The sequence below is a fragment of the Macaca mulatta genome, chromosome 9 (assembly GCF_049350105.2).
Source record: "Macaca mulatta isolate MMU2019108-1 chromosome 9, T2T-MMU8v2.0, whole genome shotgun sequence".
NCBI classification, from domain to species: domain Eukaryota; kingdom Metazoa; phylum Chordata; class Mammalia; order Primates; family Cercopithecidae; genus Macaca; species Macaca mulatta.
This window is the reverse complement of record NC_133414.1, coordinates 31,341,161-31,359,910: the sequence shown is the minus strand read 5'-3', so window position 1 is coordinate 31,359,910 and position 18,750 is coordinate 31,341,161. Positions and strand designations below refer to the sequence as shown.

General features: G+C 42.8%; 1 protein-coding gene across 1 annotated transcript in view; it reads left to right on the top strand.

The window, feature by feature from the left end:
• Window positions 1-9,424, top strand: part of JCAD (junctional cadherin 5 associated) — a 46,332-nt gene extending 36,908 nt beyond the window's left edge. Inside the window, exon 4 of the mRNA XM_001082542.5 lies at window positions 4,287-9,424. Coding sequence (XP_001082542.2) covers window positions 4,287-4,321 — 35 coding nt within the window. The 3' untranslated portion in view covers window positions 4,322-9,424. The remainder of the gene's footprint in view (window positions 1-4,286) is intronic.
• The last annotated feature ends 9,326 nt before the right edge of the window (window positions 9,425-18,750 follow it).

Below are 18,750 nucleotides of genomic sequence, written 5' to 3'. Positions count from 1 at the left end.
CCGTCATCCTCTGTTGCAAGCCCTGTTAATATGAGTCCAGGGGAACAATGAGAAGAGATATCTGTGTGAGGCCCGAAATGAGAGAAATCGGGGAAGGCTTCATGATGCCAGATCACGCCATGAGAAGGCTGGACATTAGCACCTCTCCGAGGGCATTAATATGTGAAATGCCCACCAGGGCAGTCCTCAGTGAGTTGTCCTCAGCTGAAATGGAACCCACAGGAAACAGGATTCTAAATTCTCCAGGTAACCACCCTACCCTCTAGACCTGTGCTGTCCAATATCGTCGCCCCTCGTCACATACAGCTACTGGGCACTTGAAATATGGCTCATGCAAATTGAGATGTGCTGTAAGTGTAAGATACACGCCAGATTCCAAAGATTTAGTGCAAAAAAAGAATCTAAAATGTCTCAATCATTTTTATATTGGTTACATATTGAAACGATATTTTGAATATATTTGGTGAAATATAGTATTTAAATTAATTTTACCTGTTTATTTTTATTTGTTTTAACGTAGCTACTAGAAAATTTAAAATAATGATGGTTGGGTGTGGTGGTTCGTGATTGTAATCCCAGTACTTTGGGAGGCAGAGGTGGGAGGATCATTTGAGCCCAAAACCAGCCTGGGCAACCTAGCGAGATCCCCATCTCTACACAACATGAAAAACAAAATTAGGCATGGTAGTGCATGTCTGTAGTCCCAACTACTAGGGAGGCTGAGGCAGGAGGATCGCTTGAGTCCAGGAGTTTGAGGCTGCAGTGAGCTGTGATCGTGCCCCAGCACTCTAACCCGGGTGACAGAGTGAGACCCTGTCTCTAAAAAATAATGTTTTGTGGCCCACATTATGATTTTATTGGACCTGGACGGTCCATGAGCTGAAGAAAGAGCCCAGGGGACTGTGGGCAGCAGGCGTGTCCTGTGGAGGTGTCTCTAGGGTGCCTGGCACAGAAGACCACGAAAAAGATGTGAGCTGAAATGACCATCTGTAATCTAAAGACGCTTGATGGTGGGTACAACACAGCACAGATAATAAGGGTCTTGAAGGGTGTGTGTGTTGGGTGGGGTGGTACAGACAGACATGGCATGGCCTGTTCAGTGCCTAGTGTTATGTAATGTGAGGCTTAGCCGGGAAGAAACTAAGCATCTTAATAACAGATGCTCCCACTAGCCGGAAGTGTGACTTCCACACATTCTCATAATTTTGTGACCGCACACCTTATTCTCAATGAAGAAAAAGACACCTTTGCTCACAGGCAGACCCTCTCAGAATGTGAGCACTCTGAGGCTGATTGAGCCCAGAAATGAAGCACCCAGCTATTAATGTCTTATATTGTCTCACGGATGTTGTTAAGCATCAACAGTCAGGAAGAACTTATGTGAACTCCCCTTCCTTTTAGCCAGATTACCCCTGCGTGCAGCTGATGATGTTTGAGCAGGCGCAAACTTCTTTTCCTAAATGCAGAGACTGTCCCATCTGGTTAGTAATGTAGGGCTGAAAGTACTCTGAACGCTGTCTCAGTCATCACAGTCATGAGACCTGTCGTATCGCACGTCTGTCTCAGCCAGGTTGTATCAGTCATCACAGTCGTGATACCTGTCGTATGGCACGTCTGTCTCAGCCCGGTTGTATCAGTCATCACAGTCATGAGACCTGTCGTATCACACGTCTGTCTCAGCCAGGTTGTAAAGGAGTGAGAAGGATGTGTAAGACGCTTTGCTGCTGGAGAAATTGGAATGTCTATGGCCTTTTTAATGCACGGTTGTCCAGATGGATTTCAGAAAAGATTGTTTTTCGTTTTTCTTTTTTTTTTTTTTGAGACTGAGTCTCACTCTGTTGCCCAAGCTGGAGTGCAGTGGTGTGATCTCAGCTCACTGCCACCTCCACCTCCCAGGTTCAAGTGATTCTCGTGCCTCAGCCTCCCGAATAGCTGGAACTACAGGCATGTACCACCACACCTGGCTAATTTTTGTATATTTAGTATTTTAATAGAGATGGGGTTTCACCATGTCAGCCAGGCTGGTCTCCAACACGACCTCAGGTGATTCACCTGTTGCAGCCTCCCAAGGTGTTGGGATTACAGGCGTGAGCCACCTCGTTTGGCCAAAAGATTGTTTTTCTAACTTTTCAGATACTTCCAGATTTCCTTTTTTTTTTTTTTTTTTTTTAAGTGAAACACCTTTTTTGACCATGCTGAGCCTTGCTGGTTTTTTTTCCTTTTTCTTTTTTCCCAGCTTTATTGAGGCATGATTGACAAAAATTGCATATATTTAAGGTATAGAACACGGTGTCTTGATTCATCTATAGATTGTGAAATGAGTACCCCAGTCAAGGCAGCTAACATAGTCATCTCCTCTCATAGTTACCAGTTTTTCAAGTGTGTTGAGAACATTGGAGATGTACTCTGTTAGCAAATTCCAAGTGTACATGATGGCATTAGTAACTAAAGTCACCACCCTATGCACTCAGTCTCCAGTACTTACTCATCTTATCGCTTAGGGTTTGTAGCCTTTGGCCAGTATTTCCCCTTTTCCTTTACCCCAGCCCCTGGGCAACCACCCTTCTAATCTCTGTTACTGTGATTTCAGCTTTTTTTTTTTTTTTTTTAAAAAAAAAAAGATTCCACATATAGGTGAGATCATTCAGTATTTGTCTTTCTGTGTCTGGCTTTTTTGACTTACCATAATGGCCTTAAGTTTCATCCATGTTGTTGTAAAATGGCAGGATTTGCCTATCTTTTAGGGCTGAATAATATCCCATTGTGTGTGTATATACAATTTCTTTTTCTTTTCTTCTTCTTTTTTTTTTTTTTTTTTTTTGAGAGGGAGTTTCGCTCTTGTTGCCCAGGCTGGAGTGCAATGGCACGATCTCGGCTCACAGCAACCTCCGCCTCCTGGATTCAAGCAATTCTCTTGCCTCAGCCTCCCGAGTAGCTGGGATTACAGGCATGCGCCACCATGCCCGGCTAATTTTTTGTATTTTTAGTAGAGATGGGGTTTCTGCATGTTGGTCAGGCTGGTCTCGAACTCCCAACCTCAGGTTATCTGCCTGTCTCAGCCTCCCAAAGTGCTGGGATTACAGGCGTGAGCCACCGTACCCAGCTATACAATTTCTTTATCCGTACATCCAGTGATGACAACCTCGACGATTAGGTAGTTTCCTATCTTGCCCATTGTAAATAATGCTGCAGTGAACTTGGCTATTGTAAATAATGCTGTAGTGCAGGTATCTCTTCCATACTGATATCCTTTCCTTTGGATACATACCCAGTCATGGGATTGCTGGATCATACGGTAGTTCTATTTTTAAATTTTTTTGAGGAACTTCCATAATGTTTCCATAATGGCTGTACTCCTTCCAGATTGCTTAAACATTTTTTCTTTAAAAATTAAGAAGCCTTTGAGCTGCTATGGCAGGAAAATCTTACCACAGGAGGCGCACGCATGAGCCTTAGGTTTGTCTGGATTCCAGACAGACATCTGTGAATTGGAGGTTGTGGGACTTGGCAGCGCCCAGCAGCAGCAATAGTGGCAGTTTAGGATGATTGCTCTTTTGTATGGTGTCCCGTTTTAGAAATCCAGGTCATCTGGGCACAGATTGGGATTTTTCCATTGCCGGCAGGAGAATGGATCAGTGTGAGGGCCCAGACTCGTACACACCTGTGTTAGAAGGCTCTGGAAGCCTTCCACTGACAGGTGAGCATCCAGCCCTGGGGCTGCCTGCTGGTCAGTGGTGATGAGAGACAGAAAGCCTCTCTTTGCCAGCCAGGCATTCAGGATTTGAGGATCCTCACGCCTTCAAGCGACAGCGTTTGATCACAAAGATGCATATTCTAAAGCAAGCTTTCTTTTGAGCTGTAATTTACCAAAAAAAAAAAAAAAAAAAAAAAGAAGAAGAAGAAAGAAAGATAAGACTTCTACCTTAGTATCGGCCAGATAAGATGTCTACCTTAATATCAGCCAAACACATCACTGCCAGTTTGGAAACATTGCGTTTAAAGTGACGTATGTTCCACGGTGAACAGGAAGGAGCCGCCGAAGTATTAAGCAGTCCATATTTTCCCATCTGTGTTTGGGTAATGACTATGCACATTCCTTGAAAACAGGCCTTTTTGACAAATATTTTTTTACTCCTTAGTGAAAACATTATTGTTAAAATGTCCAAAAATTAACCTTTATACATTTGTAGCTTTTGTTCCCTAGACAAATTTGTGGTCTAAGGATTAAACAGAAAATAGAGCAGTTGAATATACCGCTGATTTTCTTTTCTTTTCTTTTTTTACAGATTCCTATGACCCTAGCAGAGTGGAGAGGGTGTGAGGAAATGCTGGCGGAGCTTGCATTCCGTTGCTAATTGAGTATTCTCAAGGAGCTGAGAGATTTAGTCTGTCAGCCCACTTCCCCATGTAGAAGCTGGAAGCTGCTGGGTTTTTAGCATCCTGATAACATTCTTTACCACTGCCACTAGGAAACTTGCCATCCTCTCAGAATTGCTTTGTGGCGATAAAGCGATCGTCCGTTGAAACCATCTGTTTTTATAGCATGAAGATTTAATGCCTATAATTAGGAAGGAGTTTTCACAGAAACCCTCCCTCATGACAGATTTGACCAAGCTGGTAAATAGTTGGTGTTGCTCTCGTTCTGGGTGAAGATTTCAACGTGGAAGATCCAGCAAATGCTTTGGAAAGGCCTGTGAATGGTGTGCTCCCCTCTGTGTCTCCATGGCCTGCAGTACGTGCTCTTGTGAAGGAGTTTGGGACACAGGCTGTTGCCTGGTGTTTCAGCACTTCCAGTTTAGGGGAAATGTGAATCAATAGGTATGATCCATTTCTAATCAATTTGACCTTCTGCTGCTGGAAGTAACTTTACTTATAAGTAACTTGCCAACAGAGAATAAAAGCAATATCTTCTAAGTTCCTGAAAAATTAAAACTTGTACTGTAATATACTAAGAGTATTATTTATCTGGCAGTGAAATATTTTGATCAGTTGCAAACATGCCATTGTCTGCTTTGCACTCAGTATTATCTATTTTTATTTTCTGTATGGGTATTTAGAAATTCTTTATATGAAAAATAATTGCTGGTTTAAAATAGACCATTTTAACAAAGTGACTATTTCTTTTTACGAAAATGCTATTTTTCTATGATGTAAACAATTGTTAGGCGGCAGATTTTTAAGGAAGTATTATTTTATTTAAGAGTCTGTATCCCTTTGTGTGAGAGGAACCCAAAGAGGGTTCACTTTTGCTTTAAAGCTCTGTCCCTTACCCATTGACAGCTCTGCTACTTTTATTTTATCTTAGAAAATGTCAATATAGACATATCACAGGGTTAATAAAATAAACTTTTCACAAAGATTTTTGTACAAATGTAGCTATCAGGTTATATTTGAAAATAACCCTCTCAAAACCAGCCAACATTGTTATGACAATTTTTGCTGCCATATCAACTAGAATTACCAAAAAACATAGTTTTATCTTTGTATGTGTGTGGGGATCTGCCCTGAAACCATACTTTTCTCCCCACCCCGCCATGCCACCCCTTTAAAGAAATATGTATTTTTATCTAGAATGATCTTGAATTAGTCTCTGCGTATTTTTAGAAAGTGCTTGGGGACGTTATATATATGACATTACAAAAGTATTATGAGGCCTATGTATTCTACTGTGTTTAATACTGCATTAACCTGCACAAAGTTTATGCATTTTTTCCTTCTTTCTAAGTAAGGTATTCTTGATAGCTAACATTCCCTAAATCACTGCCTTTCCCTCCCTCCCTCCCTCCCTCCCTGCCTACCTTCCTTCCTTCCTTCCTTCCTTCTTTCCTTCCTTCCTCCCTCCCTCCCTCCCTCCCTTACTACCTCTTACCCTCCTTCCTTACCCCTGTCCTCCTTTTCCCTTTTATTTTTTTCCCCTTCTCTTTCATTTTATTTTCTTTTAGAGAAACCACCTTATCTATTTTTAGACATTTCAAATTCCTAAAATGTGAACCGTTGGGTGATCTGTCCTTTGGCCCTAAAACGGCTGGCCTGGCTCTCCCGGCCTGTTCTCATCTGCACCGTATGATTTTATTTCATAACAACTTTATGTATTTGGACTGTAACAAACAAAACAGAACCTAAGTCGCCCCGAAAAATCTTTCCAAATCTTTTCAAAACACTTATCTGCAGTCCAGAATTCAGCTCTTACGAAAAGTTAGAGTGCACTCCAGCTTTCACAGCAGCAGTATGCAGAGGAAACGAAAAGTTCCTCTTCCCAGGAAAAATTGAGTGGGGAAGAGTTCAGACACTGTTGTCGCTGGTGAATCATTCAAGTCACCTGGTAGTACCAAATGAGGGCTGAGGTGCCTGGAGGTCTTTGTGGGGTCTTACTTCCCTCTTTAAATGCAAACATAAGAAGGTATATGTGTATATACATTTATGTACGTGCACATGTATACATGTACGTGTACGCATACATACCCATACATGTATATGAACTCCGTTCTGACTTCCTCGGAAGTTTTGTTGATACCATCTAAATACCTCTTTGAATCAAAATAACTGAATTTTAGTTCATTCCTCAAGAGAAAGAGAAGGATCCCGGAGGAAGAAAAACTGTTGTACCTTCTGTGATTCCCAAACCAAAATGCAATGCCCTTGTGTTTTGTTATCTTAAATTGTTACGTCTTTCTGAAACCATTCTGAATTAAGTTGAAATTATCAACATTTATACTTTAACTCTTCTAAACTTAAGCCTACATGTAAATCTTTTTTGGGGGGAAGGTAACTTTAAACGTTTACCTTGAAAATTTGACCTTTAAACTTTCATATTCTAAGGTAAATAATAGCCTATAACCAACAACAGCTTTCCCAGAGGTCTTGAATTTAACACTAATTATTCAGTTGTTTCTATTTCTCATACATACATAACTTTGTTATTTTTTTGTGGCTGGAAGAAAAAGTTTCTATATTTTGTATTTGTCTTTGTTGTTCTCATGCACACAGTTAACTGTTGGTGTTTAATAATTTGGAGCTCATAAAATTAAAAGTTGTAATTTTGACCATTTGGACTAAACATTATATGAGGGATTACATGTGCAATGGATTAGTATTTCTTGATTTGCAAAAGAAGGGATAAATGATGGTAATTTAGCTCAAATTGCCTTTCTTTGAAGAAAATTTCTGAATGACTGAAAACCAAATATCTATATTATCACTTTCAACCTCATGTTTCTGCAAACTACAGAAAAACTCCTCGCTGACAATGCACCCAGCCCCGATTGGGTTTTCAGGATTATGTCCATGTGCATAACTGCTTGGATTTCTTCTTTTAAAGTCCCTAAAACATGAATCTGTTCTTCGAGATCCTGGTTTCCTTAGCAGAGTTCCTTGCTGGTTTCATTCATGTGGAAATTCTAAGTAGAACTTTTGCTGCCCCATTTTACTGTTGGTGAGGGGCCATTGTTAATGGAAGTTTATGTTTTAAAACTCAAATGACTCTGAAACCAGACCCTGATAAATTTTTTTGCAGTAGCAAAATGACTTAACTCTGACAGCATCTCGGTTTGGGGCTTCTGAAGAAAAAGGATGAAGCTGATCAGTTGAAACAACTACTTTCCCAACTCAGAGGCAGAAGGGGCTGATGGAAGATAACATTCACCTACCGTTTCATCCTGTGACTCCCAAAGATCATGTTTGTGTGTTCTGGCTGAGTTTTTTATTATCATTTGTTTTAAATGATTAAATAATACACAGTTAAATGTCAGGATAGCATCTCTTGCAAAGGGACCAGTGCAGCAGAATTGTCTCTCTATCTGTATTTGAGCTTAGAGAAACATTTCCCATGTCGTAAGTTCTTAGAAGCAATTAGTTTAGCGTTTGGGAGCATTGTTCTACCAGACCCATTTGTGCAGGGGAGATGAAGCTTAAAAGATGGGATGTGGGGTGGGAGTGTGTTTCTTAAGCCAAAGCTGTTGCAGGCCTGGGGGATTTTTGCATTTTTGTTTTGTTTTGTTTTTGACTGCAGATTCTGTACATCTGTCTGTGGGAGGAGAGTTGCTACTCAGGACAGGATTTAAGAGACACATTCCAGTGACCTTTAAGAATCTGCATGGCGGGAGGTCCTTCTCCAGGAGTGTGGGTTGGTCCACTCTGGGACCCACCACACTAAGAAGGGGGAGATGATAAAATAACATTAAAGGAAGAATGGCCTCCAGCCTGCAGGTTTTGTTGGAAAGAAATAAAAAGGGAGTCATTAAGACCATAAATTCAGATTGAGGCCTCTTGAAAAGGTTGATGTGGGCTAGCATCCTGCCCGTCGAAACAGTCCTTGGTTCATCAGCCGTGTGAGGAGGCAGCCAAGGCTCCTGCAGATTCCTGACTTTGACCTTGGAAAGGCTCTGTGATACTTGTGTGTACAAATACAGCAGAGGACCGGGAGGTCCTTGTTCTGTGGTCTCTGCTTAGTGACTGAAACTTATACCCAAAGGCAAGTCCAGATTGTCTGGCCGTTCATCCCCATGCCTTGAAGCAAGTGAGGAGGAACCTTTCCGTATGAAAGGCAGGCCCTGCTAGGGCTTACAACCAAGCCAAAGGACCATCTCTTCTTTCTTCCACCTCCCTTCACCCCTGCCCTGCAGCAGAGCCGAGATGTGAGACATTCATTGTCATGGAGCAAGGAGACAAAGGCAAGTTCAAGTTGAGAAGCATATGGCAGCAAACAGAAATGAAAACAATATGTCCCAGCCAGGGGGAAAAGCAGTCATTTCCAGATTATAAAAATCAATGAAGTACTCTCCACCTGGGTCAGCTGAAATTCGAGCCCTCACAGGCCTGTAAGAGAAGTTAAGCAGAAACATCTCGGGGGGACTTCTAAAATTTGGTGAAAACAAGGCCTTGCAACCCCAAAGAAACTTTTTTTTCCCCCCCCCTTGAAACAGGGTCTTGCTCTGTTGCCCAGCCTGGAGTGCAGTGATGCGGTCATGGCTCACTGCAGCCTCAAGCTCCTGGGCTCAAGCACTATCCCCACCTCAACCTCCTTAGTAGCTGGGACTACAGGTGTGCACCACCGTGCCCAGCTAACCACAGAAACTTTCATCTGTTTATTCTTTCTTTGGGCACCATTAATACCTAAGACAGGTAGAAAGGGTCCCAGAAAGACACAATTGGTAATGGCCGATTGCTGGCTGCAGTCCCCGCCCCCAGATCAGGCTGGTACAGGATGCCTTAAGGTGATGAGAGGTGAGGGTGCATGAAGAATAATGAGCACAGGGAAGAGAGAAACAGGACAAAGCAACAGATAAAATGCCGGCAAAGCACAGATGAATGTCTTCAAGAAGCTCTTGTATTTCTCTGCACAATGTAAATATCCTTGCTATTTCAGGATGGCGGCTGGCCTGCTCAGTAACATACATGTTCCAAATAAAGATTTTGCATGAAAGTACCTATGTCTGTTGTCTTTTACTGTGGGTGCAAGAGCTGCCCTAGAGGCTGCTTCCTAAAGGGCAGCAGCTCAGATGGTGTGGGTAATGCAGGGACAGGTAGCCCACAGGGTTCCAGCACCTTTGGTCTCCACTGGGATTTCCTGGGAGTTAAAGCTCCTGTTTACATCTCCCCCAAGGCTTACTGACATTGTGGAACGAGGCCAAGAGTTAATTTGGGGACTGGGTGTGAATATTGACTCTCAGTAACCATGTGGCCTTGTACATATCACATCCCTGGCTTCTGTGTCCTCCCCAGCCTCTCCTACCAAAAGAACATCAGAATCCAATATACAGAGAACCTCCAGCACATTGTGGGTGTCGAGTGCATGGAAAATGAAGCTAGAACAGTGCCTTCTGGGGAAAATACTTGCCTGGCAGTGTTGTAGGTTTTACCCTCCAGGCTTCTGTCTTCTTGTAGGGCAGTTCTGGAAGGGAGGGAGACTCGGTGCAACATCATACTCTCCAATCGTTTCCATCGTCAGACCAATAAACCTCTAAGCTGTTGTTTCTGAGTTTTTAAAAACATGGTCCTTCTTTCCAGTGTAGGCTTCCTCTCTCTCCCATAAGCTTTTGTAAGCTGTTTTCCTCATTTCTTCCTTGGCTCCACATGTGCAGAGCCCCAAAGCTTGAGGATCCCAGGGCCCTCTAGGTAGTCTGAAATTTCAGATCACATTGAGATGTGGGTTTTAAAGTAAGGACTGTCCCCTAGTTGGTTGATAATTGAATCCACATATTAAAATATAACTGAAAAAAATCCCTAGACCACATTAATGCTAGAAGATGAAACACACAACCCAGGAATTGGGGGACTCATCCTGGGCCTGGCTCTGCCATTAACTAGCTGTGACATTGACACCCTTTCCCTGGAACACTTCATCCTGTAAGTGGAGAGGGGGATTGAGCTAAATTAGCTGGTTTCTTCCAACTCTAAGCTTATATAACTATTTTCTGGCAAACCTGAAAGTCCATAGGGTCTTTTGTCCTGCCAGAAGGGTTCAAGAGTAAAACAATTGGAAAACTACGTCTGTACGTGACTGCGGACTGGGTCATGGCCACGGTGGGAGTCCTGCCATTTCTCTCACCAGGGTGGTCCACTTCCCCCATTCCAGTAACTTATCATGTGTCTCCCCATCACCGTCGCTATGGCCCAGCCAAGGGACTGACAATATTGAATTCTCCCGACATTTTTCTTACGTTAGGGCAGGGCACTGGGGTGTTTATAAACTGGGCAGTCAGCCCAAGGCATTAATCTGCAGTCACCCACATAGACTGCTTTTCTCACTATTTGGCTGCTGGGGTCCTTTTAAATGTACTTAGTTTTGGAGATATTTGTGTCTCACCAGCTAAATCGCCTTTCTGCTTCTACCCCACACACCAGTGTTTCCCCAAGTGGTCAGCTTGCAATTGACTGGCTGGAAAAGCTGCCAGTCCTACATTGCTCAGGGTTTTGGGGACCAAAACTCCATGGGAAACTGAGTGCTAACCCATATGAGCTCCAGGGAGCCTCTGGTTTGGTTTCTGCTGGAAAGCCCAGCTTTTCTTGGAGTTAGAGGAGATTTATTCTGGAGACCCTGGTCACTGTTTCTTCTCTTGACTTCCCCACTCTGTCCTGTACATTAACCGTGGTTGGTTGGTTGTTTTATTTTTTATTTTTTTATTTTTTTATTTTTTGAGACGGAGTCATGCTCTGTCGCCCAGGCTGGAGTGCAGTGGCCGGATCTCAGCTCACTGCAAGCTCCGCCTCCCGGGTTTGCGCCATTCTCCTGCCTCAGCCTCCCAAGTAGCTGGGACTACAGGCGCCCGCCACTTCGCCCGGCTAGTTTTTTGTATTATTAGTAGAGACGGGGTTTCACCATGTTAGCCAGGATGGTCTCGATCTCCTGACCTCGTGATCCGCCCATCTCGGCCTCCCAAAGTGCTGGGATTACAGGCTTGAGCCACTGCGCCCGTCCTGTTTTAATTTTTTTTAATTTTAGACATGGAGTTTTGCCATCTTTTCCAGGCTATTCTCAAACTCCTGGGCTCAGGGGATCTGCCTGCCTCAGCCGCCCGAAGTGCTGAAATTGCAGGTGCAAGCCACCACACCAGGGCCAACCATGGAACCATGGGTATTTCTACCTAATCTAACTCCACTGGTGTGTGTGTGTGTGTGTGTATATATATATATATATATATATATATATATATATATATATATATATTTTTTTTTTTTTTTTTCTTTTGAGACAAACCTTTGCTCTGTCACAAAGGCTGTAGTGCCGTGGTGCAATCTCAGCTCACTGCAACCTCCACCTCCTGGGTTCAAGTGATTCTCCTGCCTCAGCCTCCCAAGTAGCTGGGATTACAGGCATGCGCCACCACACCCAGCTGATTTTGTATTTTTAGTAGAAACAGGGTTTCACCATGTTGGTCAGGCTAGTCTCAAACTCCTGACCTCAAGTGGTCCATCTGCCTCAGCCTCCCAAAGTGCTGGGATTAGAGGCATGACCACCACACCCAGCCCCACTGGTATATTTCTAAGATTATGATAACAGGGTCAGCTTGTGTGGAAATAAACCCAAATCTGCATTTACGGGTTGAGCACCCCTAATCCAATATGCTCCACAATCCAAAACTTTTTTTTTTTTTTTTTTTTCCGAGACGGAGTCTTGCTCTGTCACCCAGGATGGAGTGCAGTGGTGCCATCTTGGCTCACTGCAAGCTCCACATCCCGGGTTCATGCCATTCTCCTGCCTCAGCCTCCTGAGTAGCTGGGACTACAGGCGCTTGCCACCTCGCCTGGCTAATTTTTTGTATATTTGGTAGAGACGGGGTTTCACCGCATTAGCCAGGATGGTCTCAGTCTCCTGACCTCGTGATCCGCCTGCCTCGGCCTCCCAAAGTACTGGGATTACAGGTGTGAGCCACCGCGCTGGGCCAATCCCAAACTTTTTGAATGCCATGATGCCACAAGCGGAAAATTTCACACCTGACCACATGTGATGAGTACACAAAATTATTTAAGATGTTATATAAAGTTCCCTTTAGGCTACATGCCTAAGGTGTGTATGAAACATAAATGAATTTCGTGTTTTGGCCGGTCGCAGTGGCTCATGCCTGTAATCCCAGCACTTTGGGAGGCCAAGATGGGCAGATCACTTGAGATCAGGAGTTTGATACCAGCCTGTCCAGCATGGTGAAACCCCCATCTCTACTAAAAATACAACAATTAGCTGGGTGTGGTGGTGCACACCTGTAATTCCAGCTACTCAGGAGCCTGAGGCAGGAGAATTGCTCGAACATGGGAGGCGGAGGTTGCAGTGAGCTGAGATTACGCCACTGCACTCCAGCCTGCATGACAGAGTGAGACTCGTCTCAAAAATAAAAAAAAAAAAAAATTGTTCAGACTTACGTTCCATGATATCTCATTATGTATATGCAGATATCCCAAAGTCCAAAAAATTCTAAAATCCAAAACTCTTATCTTCCCAAACATTTTGGATAAGGGATCCTCAATCTATACCTATAATTTTTTAAGTATTTAAAATAAAATGCACAACAAGTTGGTTCCTTACTGTGGGCATCGCATATTATATGCATTAATTAATTTAACGCACACCCTTTTGTGGGAGATAAAACAGGTACAGAGAGGCTGAATTACTGCCTGCAGCACACAGCTAGCAGCCAAGCAGGGATTCAGACCTACTCACATTAACTCCAACATCCATGCTGTTCCTTTTAGCTTGTTGCATCCTAGGAGGATGACAGAATGATCCTCTATTTAGTCATGAAATTCAAAGGTAATATTCTTACAATACGAAATACATTTGTTAGGATTGGGTTAAGCTGCCTATGCCAGAAAATTGAAAATAGCAGCGGTTTAAGTGAAGTGAAAGCTTATTTGTCTCACACTTCAAAGGAGCCCAGAGACAGGCAGTCCAGGGCCAGCACAGAAGCTCCTTGGCAATCAGGGATCTGGGCTCCTTGTATCTTTCTTTTCCAGCATCCTTGCAATGGCTTCCATCCTGAAGGTAAGTAACCTCATGGTCCAAGATGACTGCTATCGTGCCGGCTATCTTGGACACTTTCTAGGCAGCTGACAAGAGGAAGAATTATCCTCCCAGATGAGTTAGCTTCCTTTAAAGAGACTTCAGGAAGTCCTACACTCTTCTGCATATACAGTCAGCCCTCTATATTCACAGGTTCTGCATCCACAAATTCAACCAACTGCAGATCAAAAATATCAAGAAAAAGAAACAAAATAACAATACAACTTAAGAATACAACTGTTACAGTATAATAACTACATAGCATTTACATTGTATTAACTATCATAAGTTATCTAGAGATGACTTAAAGTTTACAGAAGGACATATAAATGTTATATGCAAATACTGCATCATTTTATATAAGGGACTTAAGCATCCATGGATTTTGGTGTCCTTTGGGGACCTGGAACCAATCCCCTGGATACCCCAGAAGGACTGTATTCCATTTGCAAGAATTCAGTCACATGATCAAGCTGCAAGGGAGTCCTGGAAATGTAGTCCACTTAACCGGGCACCACTGTGGTTCTAAATAAAATCAAAGTTCTGTTGCTAATAAAGAGAGTTACAATAGTTATTCACTGGCAACCAGTAGGCCCTGACACAGTTAAACCATCGATGAGCTGAGCGTTAGCCCCAGGGCAGATGAAAGCTCACTAGATGGCAATACCAAGCAGCTAGTGTGCGTCCTGTGTCTCTGTGACTAGCTGATGTGACCAGAACCTCAAAGGCAGCAGGATGATTTTGTCTCACCAAAAAACGAAACATGCTACCACGAAGAAAGGGGTGGTTCATACTTTTAATCCCCCTACTTTGGGATGCCCAGGAAGGAGGATCGCTTGAGGCCAAGAGTTTGAGGCTGCAGTGAGCCAATATCATGCCACTGCACTCCAGCCTAGGCAACAGGGAGACTTTGTCTCAAAAAAAAAAAAGGTTGGGGGCAGGTTAGTAGTGCCTTCAGTTTAATAAGGGAGCAACCACAAGGCCAAGAGGGTTATCTGTAAGTAGTTGCCTGTGTAATTTAGTTCCAGGGTCTGTCAAGTGCAAACTCTCACATTCCTGGGAGAGGCCCCTTCCATAGAGGAAATGACTTTGCCCAGACAGTGGCCCTTGCTGTTTATAACAGGGATGCATCAGAAGAGGTGAATGGCAAACACAGGGGTCTAGATGCTAAGTTTCTGGGTTCTAGGAACAGCAGACCTCATCCATCCTTGTGTGCTCTACAGAGGAGACCCTTCCCATTTTCTGCAGAGGCTGTACATGAGGGTCCTAACATCTTCAGGAGAAAACCATCAGGGCAGCTGGGGCAGGGGCAGCTGGTGGGTGAGACTGGGGCCGGGGGAAGAGGAAAGGTTAGGACTAGATGACACAGAGAGGGATGGAACGACACAGCCCCCTGCATCCTACTAGAAAGTCCCCAGGAAGGGCCTTTGTCGCTGCCTTCCTGCCTGAGATGGAGCCCAGAGCCTTGGAAACCCCAGAACAGACCTCTCTGTTCAGATATTAAGTTTTACTGCTGAATGCTCTGCCTTTCTGTTTCATTCTTTCAGCTGGTCTCAGTTGCAGAGGAAGCGTTCTGAACTCACTTTCCTGGTTATTGAGATTTTTATTTATAGAGTTACCTCTATAAATCCAGAGGATGCACCCAGAACAGATTTCAATTTTTTTTTTTTTTTAAATCAGACTCTGTGACTAAAGGCAAAAATGAAACAGGTGCCAGAAGAAAGTGATGAAAGATATCAGGGGCAAAATTGTGTCCAGGGAGAAAGTTCATGCAATACAAATTAACATGGCAGCAAATATTCCAAAGGGTGTAGACTATCCCCTCAGGTGGGTCTTCTAGATGAGGGAGGAGAGGCTGGGGGACTATGGGAGAAGACAACTGCTGTATTTCAAAACATGCAGAAGATGCGCCATTTTATTTGCTTCATTCCAAAAAAGGAAGAAAAGGCTATTGATGAAATTACTACTTGCCATTGATTATAAGTTCATCCCAATTTCAGAGAAATTAAAATGTGAAAAAAAAAGTGCCCGTGCAGTTGATGAAATACGGTAACTAACCTTCATTCATTTGCTTTTTATGATTCAGCAAATATGCCTGTCCCCCATGCTTCCTGTGGAGTCCCTTGCTGAGCTGGTTCTGGAAGACCCTGTAAGACTTGCACTGCAAGAGCTCCCTGGCCATCACACACAAGCCATGGGGACTCTAGGGCTTTGGCTATCAAACTTCAATGTCTATCCCAGTGCCTGGAATGTGTTAAAAGAGAAGAAGACGCTGATTTAGTGCATCCGGCATGGGGGCCAGAACACTTCAATTTTAACTAGTACATATGTGATTTTAATGCTAGCCGTCCCATAGCCACTTGAGGTGTCTTCAGACACAGTACAATAGACCATCCACCTGCTCTTCTCTGGGTCCTGTATCTTGGCACCCGTGTATGCCACTCATTTGTGCTGGTTGGCCTTCGCCTTCTTTTCTGTCAATTTCCATTCACCCACCATGTCTTTTTGAGCCTCGTGGTCCACAGCATCTCCCCTGACCTGGCCAGGTGAGGTTAGGTGGTTCTGGTTTAGGCTTCCCCTTCATACCATTGTAAAGACTCTATGGAGAGTGCTGAAAGTATCGAATGTCACTGTCCCCTCCTCCTACAGTGTCATGAGGGTTTGGACTGTGTCTGTCTCACAAATCCGCAGGGGCTAACAAAATTCCTGGCACATATCAATAACGTGAGTTATCAATAAATATTTATTTTGAAGCAAAGTTGTGTCTAGATATTAGACAAAACAGGGAGGCAGAGTACACCAGGTCCACTATTTTATTTTGGTAGAGCAGGAAGTCAATACCATAGTACAACAAAAGTTTAGAACAAACCTGGACGTGTTTTCACCAAAATGTTAACAATAATCACTTCTGGAATTGGGGTTATGGGTATGTAGGTATGAATGGATTGCTTATCTGTATTTACTATAAAAAACAAGTACTGCATGAAAAAAATTGGACACATGGGATCACAGCAAGTTAAAAAGCCTCTGCATAACAAAGGAAACAATCAACAAAGTGGAGGCAACCCACAGAATGGGAGAAAATATTTGCAAACTAACCATCTGACAAGGGATTAATAACCAGAATATACAAGGAGCTCAAACAACTCTATAGGAAAAAATCTAATGAGCTGATTTCAAAATGGGCAAAAGATCTGAATAGACATTTCTCAAAAGAAGGTTATTTATAGATTCAATGCCATCCCCATCAAGCTACCAATGAGTTTCTTCACAGAATTGGAAAAAACTGCTTTAAAGTTCATATGGAACCAAAAAAGAGCCCGCATCTCCAAGACAATCCTAAGTCAAAAGAACAAAGCTGGAGGCATCACGCTACCTGACTTCAAACTACACTATAAGGCTACAGTAACCAAAACAGCATGGTACTGGTACCAAAACAGAGATATAGACCAATGGAACAGAACAGAGTCCTCAGAAATAATTCCACACATCTACAGCCATCTGATCTTTGACAAACCTGAGAGAAACAAGAAATGGGGAAAGGATTCCCTATTTAATAAATGGTGCTGGGAAAATTGGCTAGCCATAAGTAGAAAGCTGAAACTGGATCCTTTCCTTACTCCTTATATGAAAATTAATTCAAGATGGATTAGAGACTTAAATGTTAGACCTAATACCATAAAAACCCTAGAGGAAAACCTAGGTAGTACCATTCAGGCCATAGGCATGGGCAAAGACTTCATGTCTAAAACACCAAAAGTAACGGCAGCAAAAGCCAAAATTGACAAATGGGATCTCATTAAACTAAAGAGCTTCTGCACAGCAAAAGAAACTACCATCAGAGTGAACAGGCAACCTACAGAATGGGAGAAAATTTTTGCAATCTACTCATCTGACAAAGGGCTAATATCCAGAACCTACAAAGAACTCAAACAAATTTACAAGAAAAAAATAAACAACCCCATCAAAAAGTGGGCAAAGGACATGAACAGACATTTCTCAAAAGAAGACATTCATACAGCCAACAGACACATGAAAAAATGCTCATCATCACTGGCCATCAGAGAAATGCAAATCAAAACCACAATGAGATACCATCTCACACCAGTTAGAATGGCGATCATTAAAAAGTCAGGAAACAACAAGTGCTGGAGAGGATGTGGAGAAATAGGAACACTTTTACACTGTTGGTGGGATTGTAAACTAGTTCAACCATTATGGAAAACAGTATGGCGATTCCTCAAGGATCTAGAACTAGATGTACCATATGACCCAGCCATCCCATTACTGGGTATATACCCAAAGGATTATAAATCATGCTGCTATAAAGACACATGCACACGTATGTTTATTGCGGCACTATTCACAATAGCAAAGACTTGGAATCAACCCAAATGTCCATCAGTGACAGACTGGATTAAGAAAATGTGGCACATATACACCATGGAATACTCTGCAGCTATAAAAAAGGATGAGTTTGTGTCCTTTGTAGGGACATGGATGCAGCTGGAAACCATCGTTCTTAGCAAACTATCACAAGAACAGAAAACCAAACACCGCATGTTCTCACTCATAGATGGGAACTGAACAATGAGATCACTTGGACTTGGGAAGGGGAACATCACACACCGGGGCCTATCATGGGGAGGGGGGAGGGGGGAGGGATTGCATTGGGAGTTATACCTGATGTAAATGATGAGTTGATGGGTGCTGACGAGTTGATGGGTGCAGCACAGCAACATGGCACAAGTATACATATGTAACAAACCTGCATGTTATGCACATGTACCCTAAAACTTAAAGTATAATAATAATAAAAAATAAATTAAAAAAGAAAGAAGGCATAGAAATGTCAAACAAGTATATGAAAAGGTGCTCAGTGTCACTGACCATTAGAGATATGCAAATCAAAACTACAGTGAGATATCATCTCATCTCAGTTAAAATAGCTTTTATCCAAAAGACAGGCAGTACCAAATGCTGGCAAGGATGTGCAGAAACAGAATCCACATACACTGTTGGTGGGAATATAAATTAGTACAACCATTATGGAGAACAGTTTGGGGGTTCCTCAAAAAACTAAAAATAAAGCTACCACTTGATCCAGCAATCCCACTACTGGGTATATAGCTGAAAGAAAGGAAATCAGTGTATCAAAGAGATATGTGCACTCCCATGTTTATTGCAGTACTATTCACACTAGCCAAGATCTGGAAACAATCCAAGTATTCATCAGTGGACAAATGGATAAAGAAAAC